This window comes from Phalacrocorax carbo, chromosome 22 (assembly GCF_963921805.1).
Source record: "Phalacrocorax carbo chromosome 22, bPhaCar2.1, whole genome shotgun sequence".
Taxonomy (NCBI): Eukaryota; Metazoa; Chordata; class Aves; order Suliformes; family Phalacrocoracidae; genus Phalacrocorax; species Phalacrocorax carbo.
Window position 1 is genome coordinate 5,052,567 of NC_087534.1, and position 19,964 is coordinate 5,072,530.

Genomic DNA, 19,964 nt, shown 5'->3' on the forward strand with positions numbered 1-19,964 from the left:
TGTCTTGTTGGGAGAGCTGTGCTGCAGGGTCATGTGAGAGGCAAAACATTAAAACCTGAGCAGAAATGACCTGTTGGAAAGGGTTGTTAAATCTCCACCTTAGAGGTGTTGGGTGACTGGAAGAGTAGCAGACATGAAGTGGGTTGTTCTTCCTTAAACTGGGGCTTTGATCCTGGAAACTCAGTGACCGGCGGCTGGTTTGAGGTGTATCTGAAATCAGTGTGGCCTTGCGGCTGGAATGTGCTTTTCTGGGGGCTAGAGACACATGCAGCAGGTGCCACAGCCACAGAACACCTTGGTAGTTAGCTCGGATATTATCTGTGGAGGAACCTGTGAATCGTGGGCCAAGGGATTCTTTCCTCCCCCCGACCGTTGCTCTGTGTGGCTAAGATGAGCATTTGCAGAGCACAAGAGCTTTCTAAGGCAGAGGTGAAATAGTTTGATGCTAACAGCTTCACTGAGGGCTGAGAGTTCAGAGATAATTCAGTTTACTCTTTTTGGCTGTCTGTAGTGCCTTGGTAACCATTTAACTTGAGCTCCAAGGATGATATTTGGATTTTTCACTTGGCTTTTAGGTACCATCGACCATAACCTTCCAAGAAGGGAGCGAGAGACCCGAGAGGACTTAGAAGTTCTGTGTGTCCCTCTCCTAGGCAATACAGCGAGGGTGGAACCCCGATCTTCCAAGATTTGCCTTCAAAACATATCCAGAAAAGGGCTTTCGGCCAGGGAAGGGGAATCCTGTCTGAATGTAGCATTTCACTGGAACAAACACCTCTCGAGTGCCATCAGGCTGGAACTGAACACTATACCTCGCGCGGCTCAGCAATACGCCTCTGCTCCGGCGCCAGCATCCCTGCCAGGAGACCATGTACATGTGGATGAGCAGTTCATTCCCCAGCTCCCTTTCTCAGCCCGGACTTGCCCAGTTCTCAGCTGTACACACTCCTTTTGGGGGTGCAACTCCTTCGTTTCCTCCTCCTTACTAAGAACGGGGGGGTGGGGAAAAAGGCAGCTCTAGTGTTGGAAAGCTGAGAGTGGATGTGCTAGGAAGCATGTGTGTATATTAGCTGTGTACAGAGAACCCTGTGCAGATGCTGACCTGGCAGACAACTGACATAGCTTTTTGGTTTTGCTTGCGTCTCTGTCATGTCCTTAATGTCCTGAATCACTACTGACCAACCGTTTGTTGTCCTGGAAGGGAATTGTATATATATTAACATATGCTGCATCTTTTTGTAAAAAAAAAAAAAAAAAGAAAAACAGAAAACACAAATGTATGAAACATTCCCTCCCCACTCTCTCACACTTGCTGTGATGTTAACAGATCTTGTCTCGAGGTATCTAGGCTTGTTTAACAAATTACAGAACGAGGAAATGACTGTTGCCTTTTTAAAACTTTTTAATTTGGGGAAGCTGTGAGAGTAGTCAATTCTTTTTATTGTGGCTTCCTCATGTTTTTTACTCTCCCAAATCAGGGTGAAACTTGCCTTTTCTCATTTTTACAGCTAAACCTACTGGAAACTTGATAATTTCACTGTGTGTGTGGAAGGGAGGGGAAGAGGAGGTTTAAAAAGTGACCTTAAAAAGATATTCTTTCTCTTCTGAGAATGATCTCATATTTGTTCTTCCTGAATGTGGGTTTTGGTCTTTTTTTAAAAAAATCTGGTCTTGGCCACTGCTGTATCATGCACAACACCTAACCCACATGTGAGATGCCACTTAATGTGAAGAAGGGAGTGTTGTGGGATGAGGAGGGTGTGGGAATGGAGAAGGACTTGCCTTGTTCACAGGCCTGTTGTTGCTCGGGGTGGGCCTGGCTGTGCTGCCCCTGCCTCTGCGCTGTGCCAACACCCTGGCCGCCATCACCCCACAGCTTGTGGGAGATGGCGGGGGACATCTTCCCTCACAGCTTCCCCCTGTACAGTATGGCTGTAGACTAAATCATTGCATTGTATATCAGTCTCCTCATCAACAGATTTTAATTATTGAATAAAAGTATTTTAGGATTTTTTAAAAACTGTTTTTGTGGTCTTTAAATGCCTAGGTGAGGGGAAGGAGGGGTTGGGGTGCTCAGACTCCGCCGCTCCTCAGCAGAGATTCAACACGGCGGCGCCCGCCTTTCCCGCCCTCCCACTGCGCATGCGCCCCGCCCCCACGGCGGACCCCCGCTCCCTCCCACTGCGCAGGCGCCATGCGCCCCGCCCCCACGGCGGATCCCGCCCGCTCCCTCCCACTGCGCAGGCGCCATGCGCCCCGCCCCCACGGCGGATCCCGCCCGCTCCCTCCCACTGCGCAGGCGCCGCTTTTCCCGCCCCTCGCTCGGCGCTTATGCGCATGCGCCCCCTAGCCCCGCCCCTTCTGGCTCTATAAATGCCGCGCCGCGCCGACCGTCAGTCTCTTTCTTTGCGGCGGCGGCAGTAGGTGAGTTACGCTCTCTTCGGTGGTGGGGTTGCGGCCTTCCCTCTTCCCTGCGCTGTGGCGTGGGGTTCCTATGGCCACTCAGGGCCATGCTGCCTGCGGGCAGCTGTAGGAGCACCGCGTCCCCCTTTCCGTGCGGACAGGAGGCCGTGAGTGGCCTTAGTCGGGTGCTTTGTGCTGCTGAGGGGACATCTTGGGCCGTGCCCTCCTCAGCCGCTCATCATCGCCGCCTTCTTTCCCCATAGGCTTCGCGGACGCCGGCCCGGCCTCGCCCAGCTTGCTCCCGCCGTGAGTATCGCCCGCAGGGTCACGGCTGTGAGCTGTGTGGGGCGCGGGTGGGCGTGGGGGCGCGGGCGGCTGCGGGGCCTTGGCGCCCCAATCCCAACGTGGATATCCGGAGAAGTCGCTCTCTCTCGGCTCTGTCCGTGTGGCGCATGGGAGCGTAGGCCTTCGGGCCCGTGACGTACAGTCCCGTTCCACGACGTTGGAGAATAAGCCGGGCCTCGAGTCTGCAGCCTGCATATTCCTACTGCTTCTCCGAGCCCTCGGGCGGTGACGGAGGAGATAAACCATGCAGGAAACAGCTCTGCCACGCAAAATGGCTGGGGGGCGCGGGCGCGGGGAGGCGTGTGTCTGTATGGCTCGGGGGGGCGAAGGGAGAGGGAGAAATGCCTGAGCAATCACTTACAATGCCTTTTCTTGACTGTTCCTAGTTCTAAACTCGAAAAGTTTGGAGTGGAGCACAGATTTGGAAGGTAATACTGCACTAATAATGTGACATTGTTGGCTGTGCATAGTTATAGGGTTCTCTTAATAGTTTATACTTAAAATAAGCTTGAGCTGTTTCTAAGTGGCTTATGGAAACTGAATTGGATCGGCTTAAATTAATTAAATACCATTGCAGAGTATAGGCATTGTTTAACAGCGAAAGTTCAGCTTAGGCGTGTTCCCTAGCTTCTAAGATTTTGTTGGACTTTGGATGGATGGGGGAAAGAGGCCGATTCCTGACTTTTAAAGAGGAGGGGGAGCAAAGCCGTTGGTGGAGGTGAACGATGTTCAATTAGCTTGAGGCCTTATTTGTACCATGTGGGACTTGGGGAAAGAGCAGAAACAAACTTACCTTAGTTTTCTAAATCCTTGCAGGCACTGCTGACTCATTGTGATGAGGTGCTAAAAGAAAGGAATCCACGTGTCTAGAGGGAGAGGGTGAGTATATTGAGAGTACCAGCCCGAATAATAGAGGTGATAGCGAAGGTTCAGTTCATGCAGTATGTGTAATCAAAAGAGCGACAGACCAGAATTGGCTGCAGAAGATACTGCATTTCATGGCCTTCTCATAGCACGTGCTTCACCCTGGGGGGAAAAGGAGCATACCCGCTCGCATGGTGGGTTATGTAGCTGCTGAATTTTGTAGTACAATGCGGCAGGGCCTGGGGCTGAGCCTGCGTGGGTGACCCACACACGAGGGAAGCAGCACGAGCCATGGGGGTATGGTGGATGTGGCGTGCGTGCACCTCAAAGGTGCTGCAGTCAAGGGCAGGGCTCTGGGTGGCCTGGCGCTCCAGGAGGGAGCTGCCTTTGGGTGCTCTCAAAGGGTGGGAGCCCGGGGTGTAAGAAGGGACTAAGAAAAAGAAGCCATGTGGTCTGTGTGGACTCTGACTTAACATCAGCTGGCCTGTGGAATGACATCCCCACCCATCGGTGGGGCCACCCTCCATGCAGCTGCCAGGGAAGATGGGGTTTGATGTGAGGACGTTCTGAGGGAAGCTGATACTGGAGGGCTGGCTCATAGCAGTAATTTGTGCATTTGTTTTACCTGAAATAGGGCCTTAAAAGTACTGTTTTGTAAACCTTTATCTAGGTGTGGTAGACAACTAAATAAACGTTACTTTTTTGGCTTGGCGTGCATTTTTGTGTGTGTGTGACTGCTTGGTTAGCCCTGGAATATGAAAGAAATCCTGGTCACTCCTGTTAGTGCTTGCACTCGGAAGTGGGATTCCTGGGTGCTGCTTGTGCGTCCTCCACAGAGTGATGGTAAAAGGTGCAGAAACCTGCTTCAAACCCATGCTATGAGCTGCTGGGGCCGCATTAGGATCCGGTGGTACCCTTACGGTAGACGTGGATCATCTCGTGGCAGATTAACCTTTATATCAGTCCTTAAGGGCTGACCCTGGAACAGCTGATGTAATCTGTAGCCCAGGTCTGCTGTGGGGGAAGGCCCAGCAAAGGGCCCTTTTGCAAAAGGAGAGCAATGCTTGACAGGTGCCTTTTGTGGAGGTTATGCTTAAAGGGCTAGAACAGGTCAGTGAGTTACCTGCTGGCTGGATAGCCTGCCCTTTCCCAATTCAAATCCAAAAAGAAAGGCTTGTGGTGGGGTTATACCCCTCCTAAACGGGTTTTCTGATCTGGGCCGGGGGCTGTGTGAGTGGCTGGGACACCTTGGGTAGGGCGGAAGACCTGTTAAATAACAGGCGGGGCTCGCTATCACAGCGTGGACCCTTGGTTTGCGATGTTTCCATCACAAATTCATTCTGGTTCCTGCTTCAAGAATAAAAGGGCTTCGCATGTCGCTCAAAGCAGTGGGATGACGAAAGCATGGGATGGTCTAGAGCAAGGATGACAGTGGAGGACTGCAATGGGGCTGAGCCTTGCAGTCAGCAATATGTGCCCTAAAGAATCAGCAGACCCCTGGGAAGCCAAATAGATAAAGCTTTTGGTATTATCTGAGGATAATTGTAATAATTATGAGGATCGGAAAGTTCCAAAACTCCAACTGGGCTCTGAGGAGTCCTTGCAACTCTTAAGGAGTCTGGTTGTAAGGATGAAGCAGTGATGACAAATAACACTGTTTTTAGAGAAACAGGAATCCTGGAACCTCACTTGGGATATTTCACAAACTACCAAATATATGTAAATTGGGTCCTAATTCCACACATTAAAATTGACAAAGTAGCAGCTGAGGACTGACGGCACCGATGGCGGGAGGCCTGCTGTCCAGCCGACACTCCACCCTCGCAAACAGGCCGGTTGGGCCGAATGTGCTCAGAACAGCTCGTTGCTTCTCAAAACCCAGCAGTCGGTGCATCGCGACGGTTGGTGTGGTGGCAGCCCCGGCATCCCGACGGCTGGCTCTGTGCCACTGGGGTCCCCAAGAGCCCTCCACCCTCGCAGGCGGGAGGAACCTCGACCAAAGGCCTTTTACGTCGTATACAAGGTGCTTTTAATCCCCTGGAAGAAAGGTCAGCTACTTTTCATCAACTCCTGCGCTCCTTATTTCCACAGTAAGACATTCCTGGCTGGCATGAACCTCTCGGCTACGCTTGAAACAGTTCAAAACTGTAGGTTCTTTGAAAAAATTCAGTTGGAAATCGACTCGCTTTCCCAGTTATCTCCCCACGAGTGACGGGCCTCAGCCTGCCTCCTAGCATCGCACGGACCGTGCGTGTTGCTGAACTTGCTTTTACGCAAACCGATCCAAACAGACTGAACGGGGTGTAAATAAGTTTGTATATTCCATCAAATAGCTCAAGAACAACCTCTGTTAAATGGCATCTGCTGTGGTACTGGCTACCGGACCTCGGAGCGTGGACCTGCTGGGTTCTGTTAATACTCTCTGTCTTGCTTCGTTATCATCATGCAGTTAGTCTCTTGCGTTAAATATCTTATTTTCTGCTGCAGATCTCCCCCCTCACCGCTGAACCCGTAGCTATGCAGGCTGCAGGAGTTGCTGCTTTTTAGAGGCCCGGACAAGTTGCTCGCACGGTAACGGAGGCCCTTATTGACCGGGAGGCCCTGGGAATCCCTACAGGGGGCCGTGCGGGCCGCCGGCCGCCAGGGGGCGCTGTGCCCCGCCGAGCGACCGGCCGCACCTCCCGCGCATGCGCAGCGGGAGGGCGGCAGCGGCCGGACGGCGGCGGGCGGAGGTGGGAGTGCGGCCCCGGGGGCGGCGGGAGGGGCGGGGGGGTGGGGTGCGGAGGCAGGGGGATAGGAAGGGGGGTTCGTGAGGGCGGTGGGGGTCCCGCCGAGCCCCGGCCTGCCCGCCGTGCCTCCGGCCGCCGCGGGCAGAGGAGGCCGGCGGGAGGGAAGGCCGGGCCGGGCCGCGGGCCTACGCGGCCCCACGTGGGGCTGGGGGGGCGGCGCGGGGAATTCAAACGGTGGCGGCGGCGGCGGCGGCGGCGGCGGGGAGGGGGGGGGGTGTTCCTTGCCCCGGGCCCCCCGCGGGGCCGTGCTCCTGCGTGGGGTGCGGAGGACGTGGGCTTCAGCCTTGGTGGAGGCGGGGGGCTGGACGGGGCCGGAGCCTTCCCTTGCCTGGCCAGGGGGCGGGCGGGAGGATGTCACGGCTGCCTGAGAGTGAGTAAAACGCACAAGAAAAACTCCACATTTTTCGAAACTGGGAGTGGAGATCGGTGCCTAAATCCTACTTCAGTCACCGGTCTCTCAGGAGACCCACAGTGACTTTTAAAGCGGGCGGAGAAAAAGACCCCCAACCAAGTGAGTCTCCCCACGCTGTGAGTCTCCATGGGTGAGCCCCTGACAGGGTGCCTTTGGTGTTCAGATCCGAAGCACTATGCCAGGGAAACGCACTGCGAAGAGGAGCCTGGTGCCAGAAGAAGAATCTCCGGGGAGGAAGAAGGTTAAAGGTAAGAAAAACCCCTGGGAGCATTCCCTCCCCATTCCCGGGGACCACCTTTAATAGAAGGGTCACTATACATGGTATTTATCTCCCTTCTGATCCGCAGTCTGCCACCCGTCTCACTGCACGCAGCCCGGCCTGGTGCTGACGCTGGGGCAGGGCGATGTTGGCCAGCTGGGCCTGGGGGAGGATGTAATGGAGAGGAAGAAGCCAGCACTGGTGCCGCTGCCAGAGATGATGGTGCAGGTGGAAGCCGGAGGGATGCACACGGTGTGCCTCAGCCAGACGGGAAAAGTGAGTGCAGCGTGGAAGGGGCAGCGCATGGGGGGTGTGGGCAAGCTGAGATGTGCTTCCCCGCAAGCTCTGGGACATGTCCTGGAGCAGGAGGTCTGAATCACACCCTGCTCTGCACAGACGTGTAGCCCACTCCAGCTCCAGGGATGAGTGTGGTCTCCATGCCAGGGACCACAACATTTTAGGGAGTAAAAGAGATAAGTCATAGGATCATTAAGGTTGGAAAAGACCTCTGGGATCATCAAGTCCAACCCTCAGCCCAACAACCCCAGGCCTCCTAAACCATGCCCCAAAGTGCCACATCTACACGGTTTTTGAACCCCTCCAGGGATGGTGACTCCCCCTCCCTCTGGGCAGCCTGTGCCAGGGCCTGACCACTCTTTCGGTAAAGAAGTCTTTCCTAATATCTGATCTAAACCTCCCCTCATGCAGCTTGAGGCTGTTTCTTCCTGTTCTATCACTAGTAACTTGGGAGAAGAGACCACCCCCCCCTCAATCCAGCCCCTCTCAGGCAGCTGCAGAGAGCGAGAAGGGCTCCCCTCAGCCCCCTCTTCTCCAGGCTAAACCCCCCCAGCTCCCTCAGCCGCCCCCCAGCACACTTGTGCTCCAGACCCTGCCCCAGCCCTGCTGCCCTTCTCTGGACACGCTCCAGCCCCTCAAGGCCCTTCTTGTCCCGAGGGGCCCAAACCTGAGCCCAGCATTCGAGGTGGGGCCTCCCCAGGGCCGAGCACAGGGGCCCCATCCCTGGCCGGCTCCTGCTGGCCACACCAGTGCTGACACAAGCCCGGGGCTGGTGGCCTCCTTGGCCACCTGGGCACTGCTGGCTCATGCCCAGCCGGCTGTCAGCCAGCACCCCCAGGGCCTTCTCTGCCGGGCACTTCCCAGCCCCTCTGCCCCAGGCCTGGAGCGTTGCCTGGGGTTGGTGTGACCCCAGGGCAGGACCCAGCCCTTGGACTTGTTAAACCTCACACAGCTGATGTTGGCCCAGTTTAGGCTTGTGGGTCTCTCTCCTGTGACTTCACACTCAACCTGTTGCCCCTCCGGGTCCCATCCTGACCCTCTCACTCTCTATCTGCAGATCTACACCTTTGGCTGCAATGATGAAGGCGCCCTCGGGCGCGACACCTCAGCAGAAGGGTCGGAGACCACACCAGGGCTGGTGGAGCTGCAGGAAAAGGTGGTGCAGGTCTCTGCAGGAGACAGTCACACAGCTGCGCTGACGGAGGACGGAAGGGTTTTTGTCTGGGGCTCTTTCCGGGTACGTTGATTTCTCAGGCACTGGAAGCTCTACTTATGGTTGCTGCTTCTGAGACTCACGTCCCTGCGTCTGTCTCTCCACCCAGGATAACAACGGGGTGATTGGCTTGCTGGAGCCCATGAAGACAAGCTCCATTCCTGTGCTGCTCCAGCTCAGTGTACCCATCATTAAAATTGTCTCAGGTGAGCAGGGTCCTGGGGTGCGCACGGGGCAGGCTGGTGCACGAGGCTGTTGCAGCCCTCTGGGAGGAGGTGAAGGTCCAGAAGGTCCGTGTCCTTTTCCTCCCTCGGCTGCTCCAAGCCAGGTACAAGGGTGTGCTTACTCCTCTGGCTCTTGAGAGAACAGACCTTGTGTCTCTTCTAGCCCCAACAATTTGCTAATATTTGACCCAATCTGATGTAAGTGCCCTACAAGAATGCCCTAACCGTGTCCCCACAGGGTCGAAGCGCTCACCCTCTTCTAGGCTTGGGGAAGCTGAACAGAGCAGCTGGGGAACTTGTCCAGGGCCCGGGTGAGGTTGGGGGGCATCTGTTCCCCTAAACCTTCCCAGAGAAACTTCTTTGGAGTTTCAGATGGAGAACTGGGATCAGGAAGAGGGAGATCCTGGTGTTTTAAGTTGTGCCAGAAGCTGGCATCAAGGTATCCCCACTGAATTCCAGAAAGCTGGGACATCTGGGGTTTACATGTGGGATGTCAGCCCCTGGGTCTTGCTGGGTTCCTGGAGCATGACTCTTGCTTCACTCATCTCCCCCTATCTCCTCCCAGGGAATGACCACTTAGTGATGCTGTCGGTGGACGGTGACCTCTTCACATGCGGCTGTGGCGAGCAGGGCCAGCTGGGGAGAGTGCCAGCGCTGTTTGCCAACCGAGGAGGAAGGAAAGGGCTCCGTGAGTCGCTTTGGTGCTCGGAGGCATGCTGTGCTGCATCCTTTGGCCCAGCTCTGTGCTTTGCAGAGGAGCAAAGAGACCCAGTCTCTTCCCCTCCTGCTCAAGGGCTTGTGTGTAAATCAGTTGCTTGGATTCAGTGAGCTACATCTAGGCTGGGGTGAAAAGGGTGTCAATCGCTAGACCTCGTATGACGCCTTGTCTCCCGCCCCCAGAGCGCCTGCTGATCCCCCAGCGCGTCCCTGTCAGAGGCAAAGGCAACAGAGGCAAAATGCGTTTCCAGGATGCCTTCTGCGGTGCTTACTTCACCTTCGCGGTCACGCAGGAGGGACACATCTATGGATTCGGCCTCTCCAACTACCACCAGCTGGGTGAGCTTCACTTATGTCCCTCCAGATCTCCTGCCTGCTTTGGTCTGGCTGCGGACTTCCCTGTCCTGTGGTGCCCTGACCTGGTGGGAGGACACTGCTGGGCACCCTGGGTCCTGAACACAAAGTATCTGCTGGACACACTGGAAATTGGGGTGGGGGGTCACCCTGCATACCTGTGGGTTTAGGTTCCGTTCCCTGCAGCCAGTGAGTTTGAGCAGAAATTTGATTTTGGGGCTTGGGGAGCTGTGTTAGTCTCTGGTGGGGTGAGGCCCAGGGTGAATGGCTCAGTGCCGGTGTCTGGCCTGGGCTGTCTGTGCTCGCAGACCTGATCTGCCTGGGTTTGTGCGTCCCACCCCGCAGGGACCCAGGGCACCGAGCCCTGCTTCTCCCCGCAGAACCTGACATGCTTCAAGAACTCCACCAAGTCCTGGGTCGGGTTCTCCGGCGGGCAGCACCACACGGTGTGCGTCGACTCAGAGGGTGAGCGCTGGCGTGACGGGCAGCTGGGAGTCACACAAAGCAGGACGGGGGGGGGACTCCCATGGCCCTCGTCCTGTCTGGGGAGGTGTTGGGATGAGGGTGATGTGCTGGAGCTCTCCAGGTCCTCAGTGTTCAAGGCAACAAGGGTGGTGTAAACTTGCAGGGAAGATGACAGTAACCTGGAGTCACTTGTGAGCTCTGCTCTTGCAGACACAACAGTCTGTCCAAGCACCCACCCTGTTGATTTTGGGGAGCTCAAGGGTCTCTGTTCTACCCTGCACCTCCTGGTTCGGATCTAGGGTATGGTAGGGAGGAGTGATGCTCCTCCAGGAGTCAGACCAGGGGGAGAGGGGCTGGCTATGGCCTGCTGTGGGCTTCTGCCTGCTTCAAGTCACCTCTCCTGTGTGTCTGTCATGCCTCAGGTAAAGCCTACAGCCTGGGCAGGGCAGAGTACGGACGGCTGGGCCTCGGGGCAGGGGCGGAGGAGAAAAGCACACCCACAGTCATCCCTGAGCTCCCCAGCATTTCTTCCGTCGCATGTGGCGCATCGGTCGGCTACGCCGTCAGCAGTGACGGTGAGTGCTGGGGCCTCTGTGGGCTTGGGAACGTACCTTCCCCACCCCTCATCCATCCATCCTGGTGCTCTGCCCAGCCTGGCTCTCCCTGGATCCAGCCGGCCCCGCACAGCCTTGTTGCACGCTGCTGGCTGTGTCGGGACTGGAGCCAGGTCCTGGTGCTGATGCAGCCCCTGCTGAGCGCCCAGCCCGGGGGCAGCTGGGCAGCAACTGCTCACATATTTTTGTGGGCTCTTGGCAGCAAGGTTTGCAACAGGGTGTTGACCAGGAGGGGGTCGTTGGCCTGCCAGTCCCTCCTGCGTGCCCTGCTGCTGTGAGACCGCCATGCTCTGGTGCAGTGCATGCTTGTGCGCAGCATCTGCAGCCCACAGCTGTTGGAAGGAGGATTTGTGGTGGGCTGATGGATTTCCTTTGCTCCCGGGGAGCAAAACACTGCCTTGGCTGTGTGATGAAGTGCCTCTTTGAGTTGCCAAGCACCGTTCCTCCCCCTGCCTGAGTCTCTGGCACCCATTGCTCATCCCCCTGCCTGGGGGTGAAGTCCCCTTGGGTTTGGCTGATGGGTCCCCTTGGCACCCCATCATGCAGCCTCTTCAAAGTCAAAACTTGCATCACACCTCCGTTGCAGGACGAGCGTTTGCCTGGGGCATGGGCACCAACTACCAGCTGGGCACAGGGGAGGAGGACGATGTCTGGAGCCCCGTGGAGATGACAGGCAAGCAGTTAGAAAACCGCACGGTCCTGGCCGTGTCCAGCGGTGGGCAACACACTGTGCTGCTGGTCAAGGACAAGGAGCAGAGTTGATGAAGTGGTGCCGCGCAGCCGAGCCAGCAGGACCCGCACACACCCCCCCACCTTCTGCCCCGGTTGGGTGACCAGTTTCCAGCTCTGGTCTCCCACTGATGGTGGTGGGGAGGGCAGGAGGCTCCCAGAGCTGGGCCCCAGTGGTGTCTGCATGGCTGGAGCAGGGCTCTTCAGGGATGCTTGTGATTTCTCCCTGCAAGTGTGTGTCTGTCTGTGGTGCCAGGTGCTCTGTCACTGCCCCCGGGTCATCTTGGTCTTAAACTGGAATCAGTACTGTGGCTGGATGGCTTTTCCACTTCTTCTCCTTTGTTGTTTTTAATATTTCCTGGCCTGGCAAAGCTGAGGGCCGCCTTCTTCACTACACACAAGGGTTTGGGCATCAGGTTTTCTGAGGTCCCTGTGTTCCCCATTTCTGGGTGCTGCTCCATCCCCTTAACCTAAACATCTGTTGCCTCTCCAACTTGGATTTGTCTGCTGCCACCCACCAAACCCCTCGTTTTGTTCCGGGTGAGATCTCAGTCCAGCAGAAACGCTGCTGGGGAGCTCTCTCCTCTCGCACCCAACGCTTGTGGCTGTGGCGAGGAGATGCTGCTGGGCGAGTGGGAGCCTGCGAGGGGGAACACCACTGGACAGTACCTGGCCCGTGCTGCACACAGAGCTGTGGCTGCTGGAAAAGAGGGGCTCCTGCCTCCCACCCATCACCACTTACGAGTCTGAGCCAAAATCCTGCAGGCAGCGAGGGAGGGAGCAGGTTCCCCCCGCTCCCTCCTGCCTGGAGCAGCCACATCCAGCACTGCTTTTTGAAATCCCGGCCATTCTTGCTCTTTCCCATTGCCTTTGGAAACCCAGCAAAATCCATCCCACGGGTGGAGACTTTGTTGCTTTAATTTTCTCTCTTCCCTTTGCTGAGGAAGGAGCTTTGCCATTAGGGCCTCGCTGAGAAGACAGAACCAAAACCCAGCTATGCATCAAATCGCTTGGAAACAACGGGACTCCCTCCTCTTCATCGCCTCCGGTCTCGGTCCAACTGGTCTCGCTCTCTGCGCCCAGCCTGCCCCATCTTCTCTTTCCATGCTACCTTGCAGGTACCTGGACTGAGAAGGGGGTCTGCGAAGATTAAATTTTATATGTTAAGTTATAGCAATAGGGGAATGTGGGGGGTGTGTGCGGGGTGGGGGGCTGGGACTTGTACAATGGCTCAGAATAGGTTGAATTTTTTTAAAAGAAAATGTATTTTGGTTGATTTAATTAAGGAAGAGAGGAAAAAAAATCTGTAATCTTTTAATGTTTGGAATAAATTCAGTTTTGATAAACCGTGGGTTTTCCCATGGTTTGGAGGGGTGGGCAGCCCTCCTGAGGGCATGGGCCCACTCCGGGCTGATGTCTGGGGATGGAAGGGCTGCTCGTGTCCCCTCCTGCCCCCCCCTCCATAAACCCTGCCGCGTTCCTGTCCCGGAGCTGCCGCGGGAGCCGTGCTGCCGGCTGAGCTTTGGCATCTGCACAGAGGTGGCCTGTGGGAGGGGAGCCTGGGGCTGAGCAGAGGCTCAGCATCCTCCAGCCCCCGCTCAGCAGGGACATGGGGACGGGCTGAGGACACCTTGGCCTCCTCCTGCCGCCCTCGGGCAAGGGGCTGTTGTGGCCACCGCCATGTGGGGCCAGTCCTCGGTGGCTGTGGGGACAGGTCAAGATGGGTGCCTGCTTTGTAGGGGTGTGGGGCCACCCTTGGGTGCTGCCATGGTCCCAGCCTGGCCACAGCCGTGTCCGGTGCCATATGTGGGTGTGTGTGTGCAGTGGTGGGACACGGCCACGGGATGGCAGCAGGAGAAGGCGCTGGGGTCTGCTGGACTGCTGGACTGGGAGAAGTGGGACAGGGAGAGGGGGTGGTCCCCGTGGGAGCCTCCCTGTCCCCGTGGGAGCCTTATTCCTGGCATATTTGGGTTTCCAGAGACACAGCTGAGCCCACCGGCGTGGCTGGAAGATGTCCTGGCACATCCCTGCCACAGGCTCGGTGCTCACAGTGGCTCTGTCGGAGCTGGAGCTGAGCTGGACGCGTGTGTGTGCTCCAGCACAGAGACCAGCACCCACAGAGCAAATATCCACATCCTGGTGTGACCGGAGCCTCCAGTGTCTGGTCACTCTTCATTGGTTTGGAGGGAGCCGGTTCCTCCATGGGCCTGTGGCTGTGGGTGTGCTTTGGGCGGGTGGTTGGTGGGTACTGGGAGCGGCTTGGGCTACCGGCTGCCTCTTGGCTCTACTGCTACCCCATCTTTTGGGCTGGGGAAAGACAAGCTTTGACTTTGCAATGGGGGATGGCCTTGGTGTAGAGCGGGCCGCGGTCCAACACAAGGCTGGGGGTGCTGCGGGCACCAACCTCCCCACTTGTTTGACGATTGCAGGGCCGGGTTTGCAAAGGGTTTGGGTTTTTTTCCATGTAAACAGGTGGCTGGGATGTGGGCCCATTGAGAGTGTTTTATTGTCAAGGACGGAGCCTGTAATTCGCCATCAGTGTGGGCTGAGCCAGGGGCAAGGGCTCACAAATATTGTGGCTGATGCTGCTCCATGGGGACCATTGCCCTCCATTTGATGCTCCTCCATCAAACGTGATGGATACCTGATGAGGAAATCGCTCGTTGCCTCGGGCCCGATTCCCAACGACAAGCTCAATGTTTGTGTCTTGTTTCCACAAACAGCACTGGTATTTTTACATCTCTTCCAGAGAAAAACCCACCCTGACTTGCTCTGCCACCCTTCTTGCCAGCCCATCAACGCTGCCGTGCCGCAGACAGCTGTGCCGGGCTCTGCAAAGTCCCGCTTTGGTGGCTGCTCATGCATCTTCACACCCTTTGCGTTGAACCTCACCAGCCTATTTATAGCTAAGAAATGCAGAGAGGCTTAATAAAGGGAGACGTGGGACTCCTCCGGCATCGGGGTGATGCTGACAAGCCACGGTGGTTGCTGGGGTTGGAAGAGCAGCTTCTTGCTCTGCGGGGCTCCTGGTGCAGGAGGCGGCCCCGGCCCCGGCTGGGTTGGGGTTGGGCTTGGACGCAGACAGATTAAGTTGCCACTTAAGTGGGGTTTGGGGAGTCTGAGGTGTGGGTTTTGGTGCAATTCCTGGATAGTGTGGGTGCCTGCCAAAGAGGGTAAGGACTCTGTAGAGGTGGTGTCCTGTTCAAAACCCCACGGAGAATGATTTTAGGAAGGACAAAACTCGCCCTGGTAAGGGCTGGAGCCCCCGAAGTGTTGCTGCATCACAGAAGGGAAAGGGACGTGCAGCAACCAGCCTGGCTGAACAGAGAGCTTTTGCTGGGGCTCGGAAAAAAGGGGAGTTTACAAGAAGGGGCAGGTGACTCCAGAAGAGTACAGGGGTCCCGTGAGGCCTTGCAGAGAGAAAGAGAGGCAAAAGCCCAGCTAGAGCTCAGTCTGGCCACTGTTGTAAGGGATAACAAAAAATGGTTTTTACAAATACGTTAACAACAAAAAGAGAGCCAAGGAGAATCTCCCTCCTTTATTGGGTGCAGGCGGGGACGTCGCCACCAAAGATGAGGAAAAGGCTGAGATACTTGATGCCTTCTTTGCCTCAGTCTTTAATAGTCAGAGTAGTTATCCCCAGGGTGTTCAGCCCCCTGAGCTGGAAGGCAGGGATGGGGAGCAGAGCAAACCCCCCATAATCCAGGAGGAAGCAGTTTACGACCTGCTGCTACGCCTGGACACTGGGTCTATGGGGCTGGATGGGATCCACCCAAGGGAGCTGGCGGGGGAGCTCACCAAGCCTCTCTCCATCATTTACCAGCAGCCCTGGTTAACGGGAGGTTCCAGATGATGGAGGCTTGCTAATGTGACGCCGGTCTACAAGAAGGGCTGGAAGGAGGATCTAGGGAACTACAGGCCTGTCAGCCTGACCTTGGTGCTGGGGAAGGTTATGGAGTGGCTCATCTTGAGTGAGCTCACCAGGCAAGTGCAGGACAGCCAGGGGATCCGGCCCAGCCAGCACGGCTTCATGAGAGGCAGGTGCTGCCTGACCACCCTGATCTCCTTCTGTGACTGGGTGACCCGCCTGGCTGTGGATGTTGTCTACCTGGACCTTAGCAAAGCCTTTGACACTATCTCCACAGCATCCTCTTGGAGATGCTGGCAGATCATGGTTTGGACGGATGTACTCTTCACTGGGTAAAAATCTGGCTGGGTGGCCGGGCCCAGAGAGTTGTGGTGATCGGAGCTAACCCCAGCTGGGGCTGGTCCCGAGCGGGGCTCCCCAGGGCTCAGTGTCGGGGCCGGCTCTGGTTAATATCTTCATCAATGATCTGGGCGAGGGCATCGAGGGCGCCCTCAGTGAGTTGCAGGTGACACCAAGCTGGGCAGGAGTGTGGATCTGCTCGAGGGCAGGAGGGCTCTGCAGAGGGACCTGGACAGGCCGGATCCATGGGCCGAGGCCAGTTGTGTGAGGTTTAACAAGGCCCAGTGCCGGGCCCTGCCCTTGGGTCACACCAACCCCAGGCAGCGCCCCAGGCCTGGGGCAGAGGGGCTGGGAAGTGCCCGGCGGAGAAGGCCCTGGGGGTGCTGGCTGACAGCCGGCTGGGCATGAGCCAGCAGTGCCCGGGTGGCCAAGGAGGCCACCAGCCCCCGGGCTTGTGTCAGCACTGGTGTGGCCAGCAGGAGCCGGGCAGGGATGGGGCCCCTGTGCTCGGCCCTGGGGAGGCCCCACCTCGAGTGCTGGGCTCAGGTTTGGGCCCCTCGGGACAAGAAGGCCCTGGAGGGGCTGGAGCGTGTCCAGAGAAGGGCAGCGGGGCTGGGGCAGGGTCTGGAGCACAAGTGTGCTGGGGAGCGGCTGAGGGGGCTGGGGGGGTTTAGCCTGGAGAAGGGGGGGCTGAGGGGAGCCCTTCTCGCTCTCTGCAGCTGCCTGAGAGGGGCTGGAGTGAGGGGGGGTCGGTCTCTGCTCCCAAGTCACCAGTGACAGGTGAGAGGGAACGGCCTCAGGCTGCGTCAGGGGAGGTTTAGGTTGGAGATGAGGGAAAATGTCTTCCCTGCCAGAGCGGTCAGGCCCTGGCACAGGCTGCCCAGAGAGGTGGGGGGTCACCGTCCCTGGAGGGTTTCAAAAACCGTGTAGCCGTGGCACTTTGGGGCATGGTTTAGGAGGCCTGGGGTTGTTGGGCTGAGGGTTGGACTTGATGATCCCAGAGGTCTTTTCCAACCTTAATGCTTCTATGGTTCTATGCTTCTCTCTTCACCATTAGCTTGGAGCAGCTCTTCCCCATCCCTCCTTCTCAGTCCCGCTGTTGGACAGGGAAGAGTTTCATGGTGCAAAACTGACCCAAGAAAAGCCAGTGCAAGGGCCCAAGCTGGAACCGGGGGGGCCTGGTTGCACCAAGAAGCTCCCGTCTCTCTGAACGGGGGTGTCCTCACTGGGGTGCAGCACCTTTGGGCACACAGCAAAAGGCCGGGCGGATGGAGAGGATGCCTCCTCCCTTCTGCTCAGTGGGTTTTTCCTTGTTTCCTCAGCTGCTGGTGCTGCCGAATGCCTCCTGCTCGGTGATCCCATGTCACCTGGGCTGCCAGTGGGCTGGGAACCTCTTGCGGTGGCCGGGCTCTGCTCCTCGAGCAGTCAATAACCTCCGAGAGGTCTGTCTGCCAAGGGCTGGTTTGTCCCTTCCGACAACACTGACCCTGGGGCAGGGACACCCTTGGTCCTGCCCAACCTCCACCTCCTCCCCAAATTTCCCTGCAGTGCAAGCCAGGAGCCCCCATCCCAGTGCTCCCAGTTGCTTCCCATCCCCTTAGCAAGGGGAATTGCACCAGGTTTGAGCAATTTCTTGCAGCATGAGCACGACGGGGCTGGTCGTACCATCCTGCATCATCCCCCCAGGGCCAGATCCTGCCAGGAGCCGAGGCAGTTCCTTCCTCCATCTCCTGCAGCTGGGGATAACCCCCATCATTCCAAAATGAGATGGGATCGCTCCCATCCACCCATCCTCAAGGAGCTGGTCCTGCTTCCTGGAGGGGGAAAACATCCCCTTGTGAGCAGGGAGCTCGTTGTCTTTTCAAGAATGAGGGGAAAACAGGGCTGGAGAGAACAATAGGGTTTAAAATATTCGGAGCTGATGAATCAGCTGGCGTTGTCTTGGGAGCCGGAGTGACACTTCAATGGGAAGTTGCTGGAAACTGGGGGAAGGATGAGCCCCCGTGCAGGGGGAGAGGGTGGGCGAAGGGAAACAGCTTAATTGAGGAAAGGGAAACATCTCATTAATGAGGTTTAGTGCAGGCAGTTCAGCCCGGGGAGCGAGGCGGTGCCATTTCAGGGATGAGAAGGAGGAATTTGGGTCCTGTGATAGGGTCTGGGGGGACGCCTGGCTGTGCCAGGATCCAGCCTTGGTGCACGGTGGAGGTTTTCCACTGCCGCACAGCCAGACCCTTCCTCATTGCCAGGGTCCCCCCCTTCGGCGGCTCAGATCCCACACTCCCGGTCCCCATCTGTTGCTATTCGAAGTGCATAAAAGGCTTTTAATTTACAGACAAAAGATGGGAATGTGGGATTTGGGGCTTTTAGCATCCGTTGAGGATGAGCTCTGGTGTTGTGAGGCTCTTTTGTTTCCAGAATAAAAGCGCTTTTTGTGTTGTTTCAGCAATGGGTGGGGTTTTTTTCTTGGTTTTTAACATGTTGATTTTTAGGATGAAAAAAAAATCTACCTGCACAACGGCTCCTGCATCTTCAAGAGGCTTTGGGGGATACTAAGTTGATTTCTTGTCCTCCTTTTCCTGCCTCAAAAAGGAAACGAGCTTTAATTATTGCCAAGTTGCCGGCTGGCAGGGCCGTGTGGTTTCCCTGGGCTTTGGGAGCCGGCTAATTAAGCAGCCTTGCTGCAGCATGTCGGGTCGCGTGGGTCTTCAGTGACGGGTCTGCGAGTTTTGTCATTTTTGTCATTGCATGGGGCGGTCTCACCTCGCTGAGTCCTGTCATTAATGCCAGGAACCTGGCCAGTATATCCCAATATAACTGGGGTGTGCAATGGTCTGATGTGGCTCCTGGTAAAGGAGCTTGTTGGGTCTTTTGGGGATGCGAATTGGGTTGGGAGAGCAACCCGTGGATCTCCCTGCCCCCTCCCAAAATTGCTGAAGTCCTGGTTCATCTCCTTTAACAACAGGCCAAAAATAGAGAAAACTCCTCACCCGGCTCAGGACATCCCTCCGGAGCTGGGGAATGCGAGCTCGGCTCCTTCCCTGCCTGGAGGAACCCCAGTGCTCCCATGGGACACCAACCAGCCCCCAAAGCCAGTCCCTGGGCTCTGCGTGTTCCTCCCAGTGCCGCTTGCGCAGGGAATAAAATAGCACAAGTTGTGCAGAATTTGTAATTATGAAAGGACGTGGCGGGGGGAAGCGCCCTAGTAATTATTCATAGTATTTTTTTTCTTTTTAAGTGATGAATCTCAAGTCAAGAAGTGTCTCTTCAGGGCTGAGAGCCTGAACCCACCCCAGGCTGCTCCGGAGCAAGGGTGGTGGGAGATATCACCCGCGTCCTCGCCAGGAAAGCCAGATTTACTCATTTCCATACGCATAATAATGCAATTACAAAGTCAGCCTAAACCTGTGGTGCAGACAAAGAAACAGGCGGCTTTGTAATTAATCACACGTGTTACATTACGGTTCATTATTTGGTGGATTAATTAAAAAAAAAAAAAAAAGACCACCGCTTTCTGCAGTAGCAAATGTGTTATTAGAATGCAAAGACGGTCCTGGAAATAGCTTGTAGGTGCGTGGCAGCCCCCGTGTGCTGGCACACCTTGCTGCGTTATTCAGCTGGGCTGGCTGCTGGTTTAACTGAGCTGTGAAATTGCTGGAGTCAGTGCCTGGGCTCATATTCTGAGGGTGCTGGATGATGGAGAGGGTTCTTGGAGCGGTGCTGGAGCAGCGATGCCCCTGCTAGAAATCACCTCCAGGCTGGAAATCTGGTTTTCGCATCCACCCCGTGCTCTTTACAGGTTTCCTGTTCTTTGGGAACTCACAGAACACTTCACAAATCAACACGACGGAAGTGATAAATAGTTCAAAATCCAAAGTCTCATTAAGCAGGAGCAGAGTTACAGGCTCCAGCACCCCTTTCCGTTGCATTTTCACTAAATCCTCATTTGCATTTAAATTACAAATGTAATTTGGGCCGGAGTTTGAGCTGCTGGGCTGTTAAAATAAAACTCTATCTTGATGACCGGCAGCAGAGGGCTGCCTTGAATGCCGTCGGTGCGGTGCAAAGGCTTTTG

General features: G+C 56.3%; 2 protein-coding genes and 1 non-coding gene across 11 annotated transcripts in view; all 3 read left to right on the forward strand.

Annotated features, from left to right (window-relative positions):
* Nucleotides 1-2,020, forward strand: part of PHACTR4 (phosphatase and actin regulator 4) — a 68,590-nt gene extending 66,570 nt beyond the window's left edge. For all 8 annotated transcript variants that reach the window (XM_064471489.1, XM_064471490.1, XM_064471491.1 and 5 more), the window contains one exon: nt 576-2,020. In XM_064471489.1, the coding sequence (XP_064327559.1) occupies nt 576-591 (16 nt within the window). In that variant the 3' untranslated portion in view covers nt 592-2,020. The remainder of the gene's footprint in view (nt 1-575) is intronic.
* Nucleotides 2,021-2,802: 782 nt separating this feature from the next.
* On the forward strand, nt 2,803-3,007 carry LOC135316839 (small nucleolar RNA SNORA73 family). Its single transcript, XR_010376064.1, has one exon. It is a non-coding gene; the product is annotated as a small nucleolar RNA SNORA73 family (small nucleolar RNA).
* Nucleotides 3,008-6,099: 3,092 nt separating this feature from the next.
* On the forward strand, nt 6,100-13,031 carry RCC1 (regulator of chromosome condensation 1). 2 transcript variants are annotated; one of them, XM_064471158.1, is made up of 10 exons: nt 6,100-6,183; nt 6,977-7,061; nt 7,161-7,348; nt 8,427-8,606; nt 8,692-8,788; nt 9,372-9,494; nt 9,707-9,862; nt 10,223-10,342; nt 10,765-10,917; nt 11,543-13,031. In XM_064471158.1, the coding sequence occupies exons 2-10, from the start codon at nt 6,989-6,991 to the stop codon at nt 11,716-11,718; spliced, it is 1,266 nt and encodes a 421-aa protein (XP_064327228.1). In that variant the 5' UTR covers nt 6,100-6,183; nt 6,977-6,988; the 3' UTR covers nt 11,719-13,031. The 2 variants fall into 2 exon arrangements, with proteins under 2 accessions (XP_064327228.1, XP_064327227.1); XM_064471157.1 differs by lacking the exon at nt 6,100-6,183 and adding an exon at nt 6,194-6,344.
* The last annotated feature ends 6,933 nt before the right edge of the window (nt 13,032-19,964 follow it).

Coding starts and splice junctions, on each gene's coding strand:
- RCC1 (XM_064471157.1), top strand. CDS start 6,300: ATGCGCAGCGGGAGGGCGGCAGCGGCCGGACGGCGGCGGGCGGAG. Junction 6,345..6,976: donor CCGGACGGCGGCGGGCGGAG/GTGGGAGTGCGG, acceptor TTTGGTGTTCAG/ATCCGAAGCACTATGCCAGG. Junction 10,343..10,764: donor GGTGTGCGTCGACTCAGAGG/GTGAGCGCTGGC, acceptor GTCATGCCTCAG/GTAAAGCCTACAGCCTGGGC.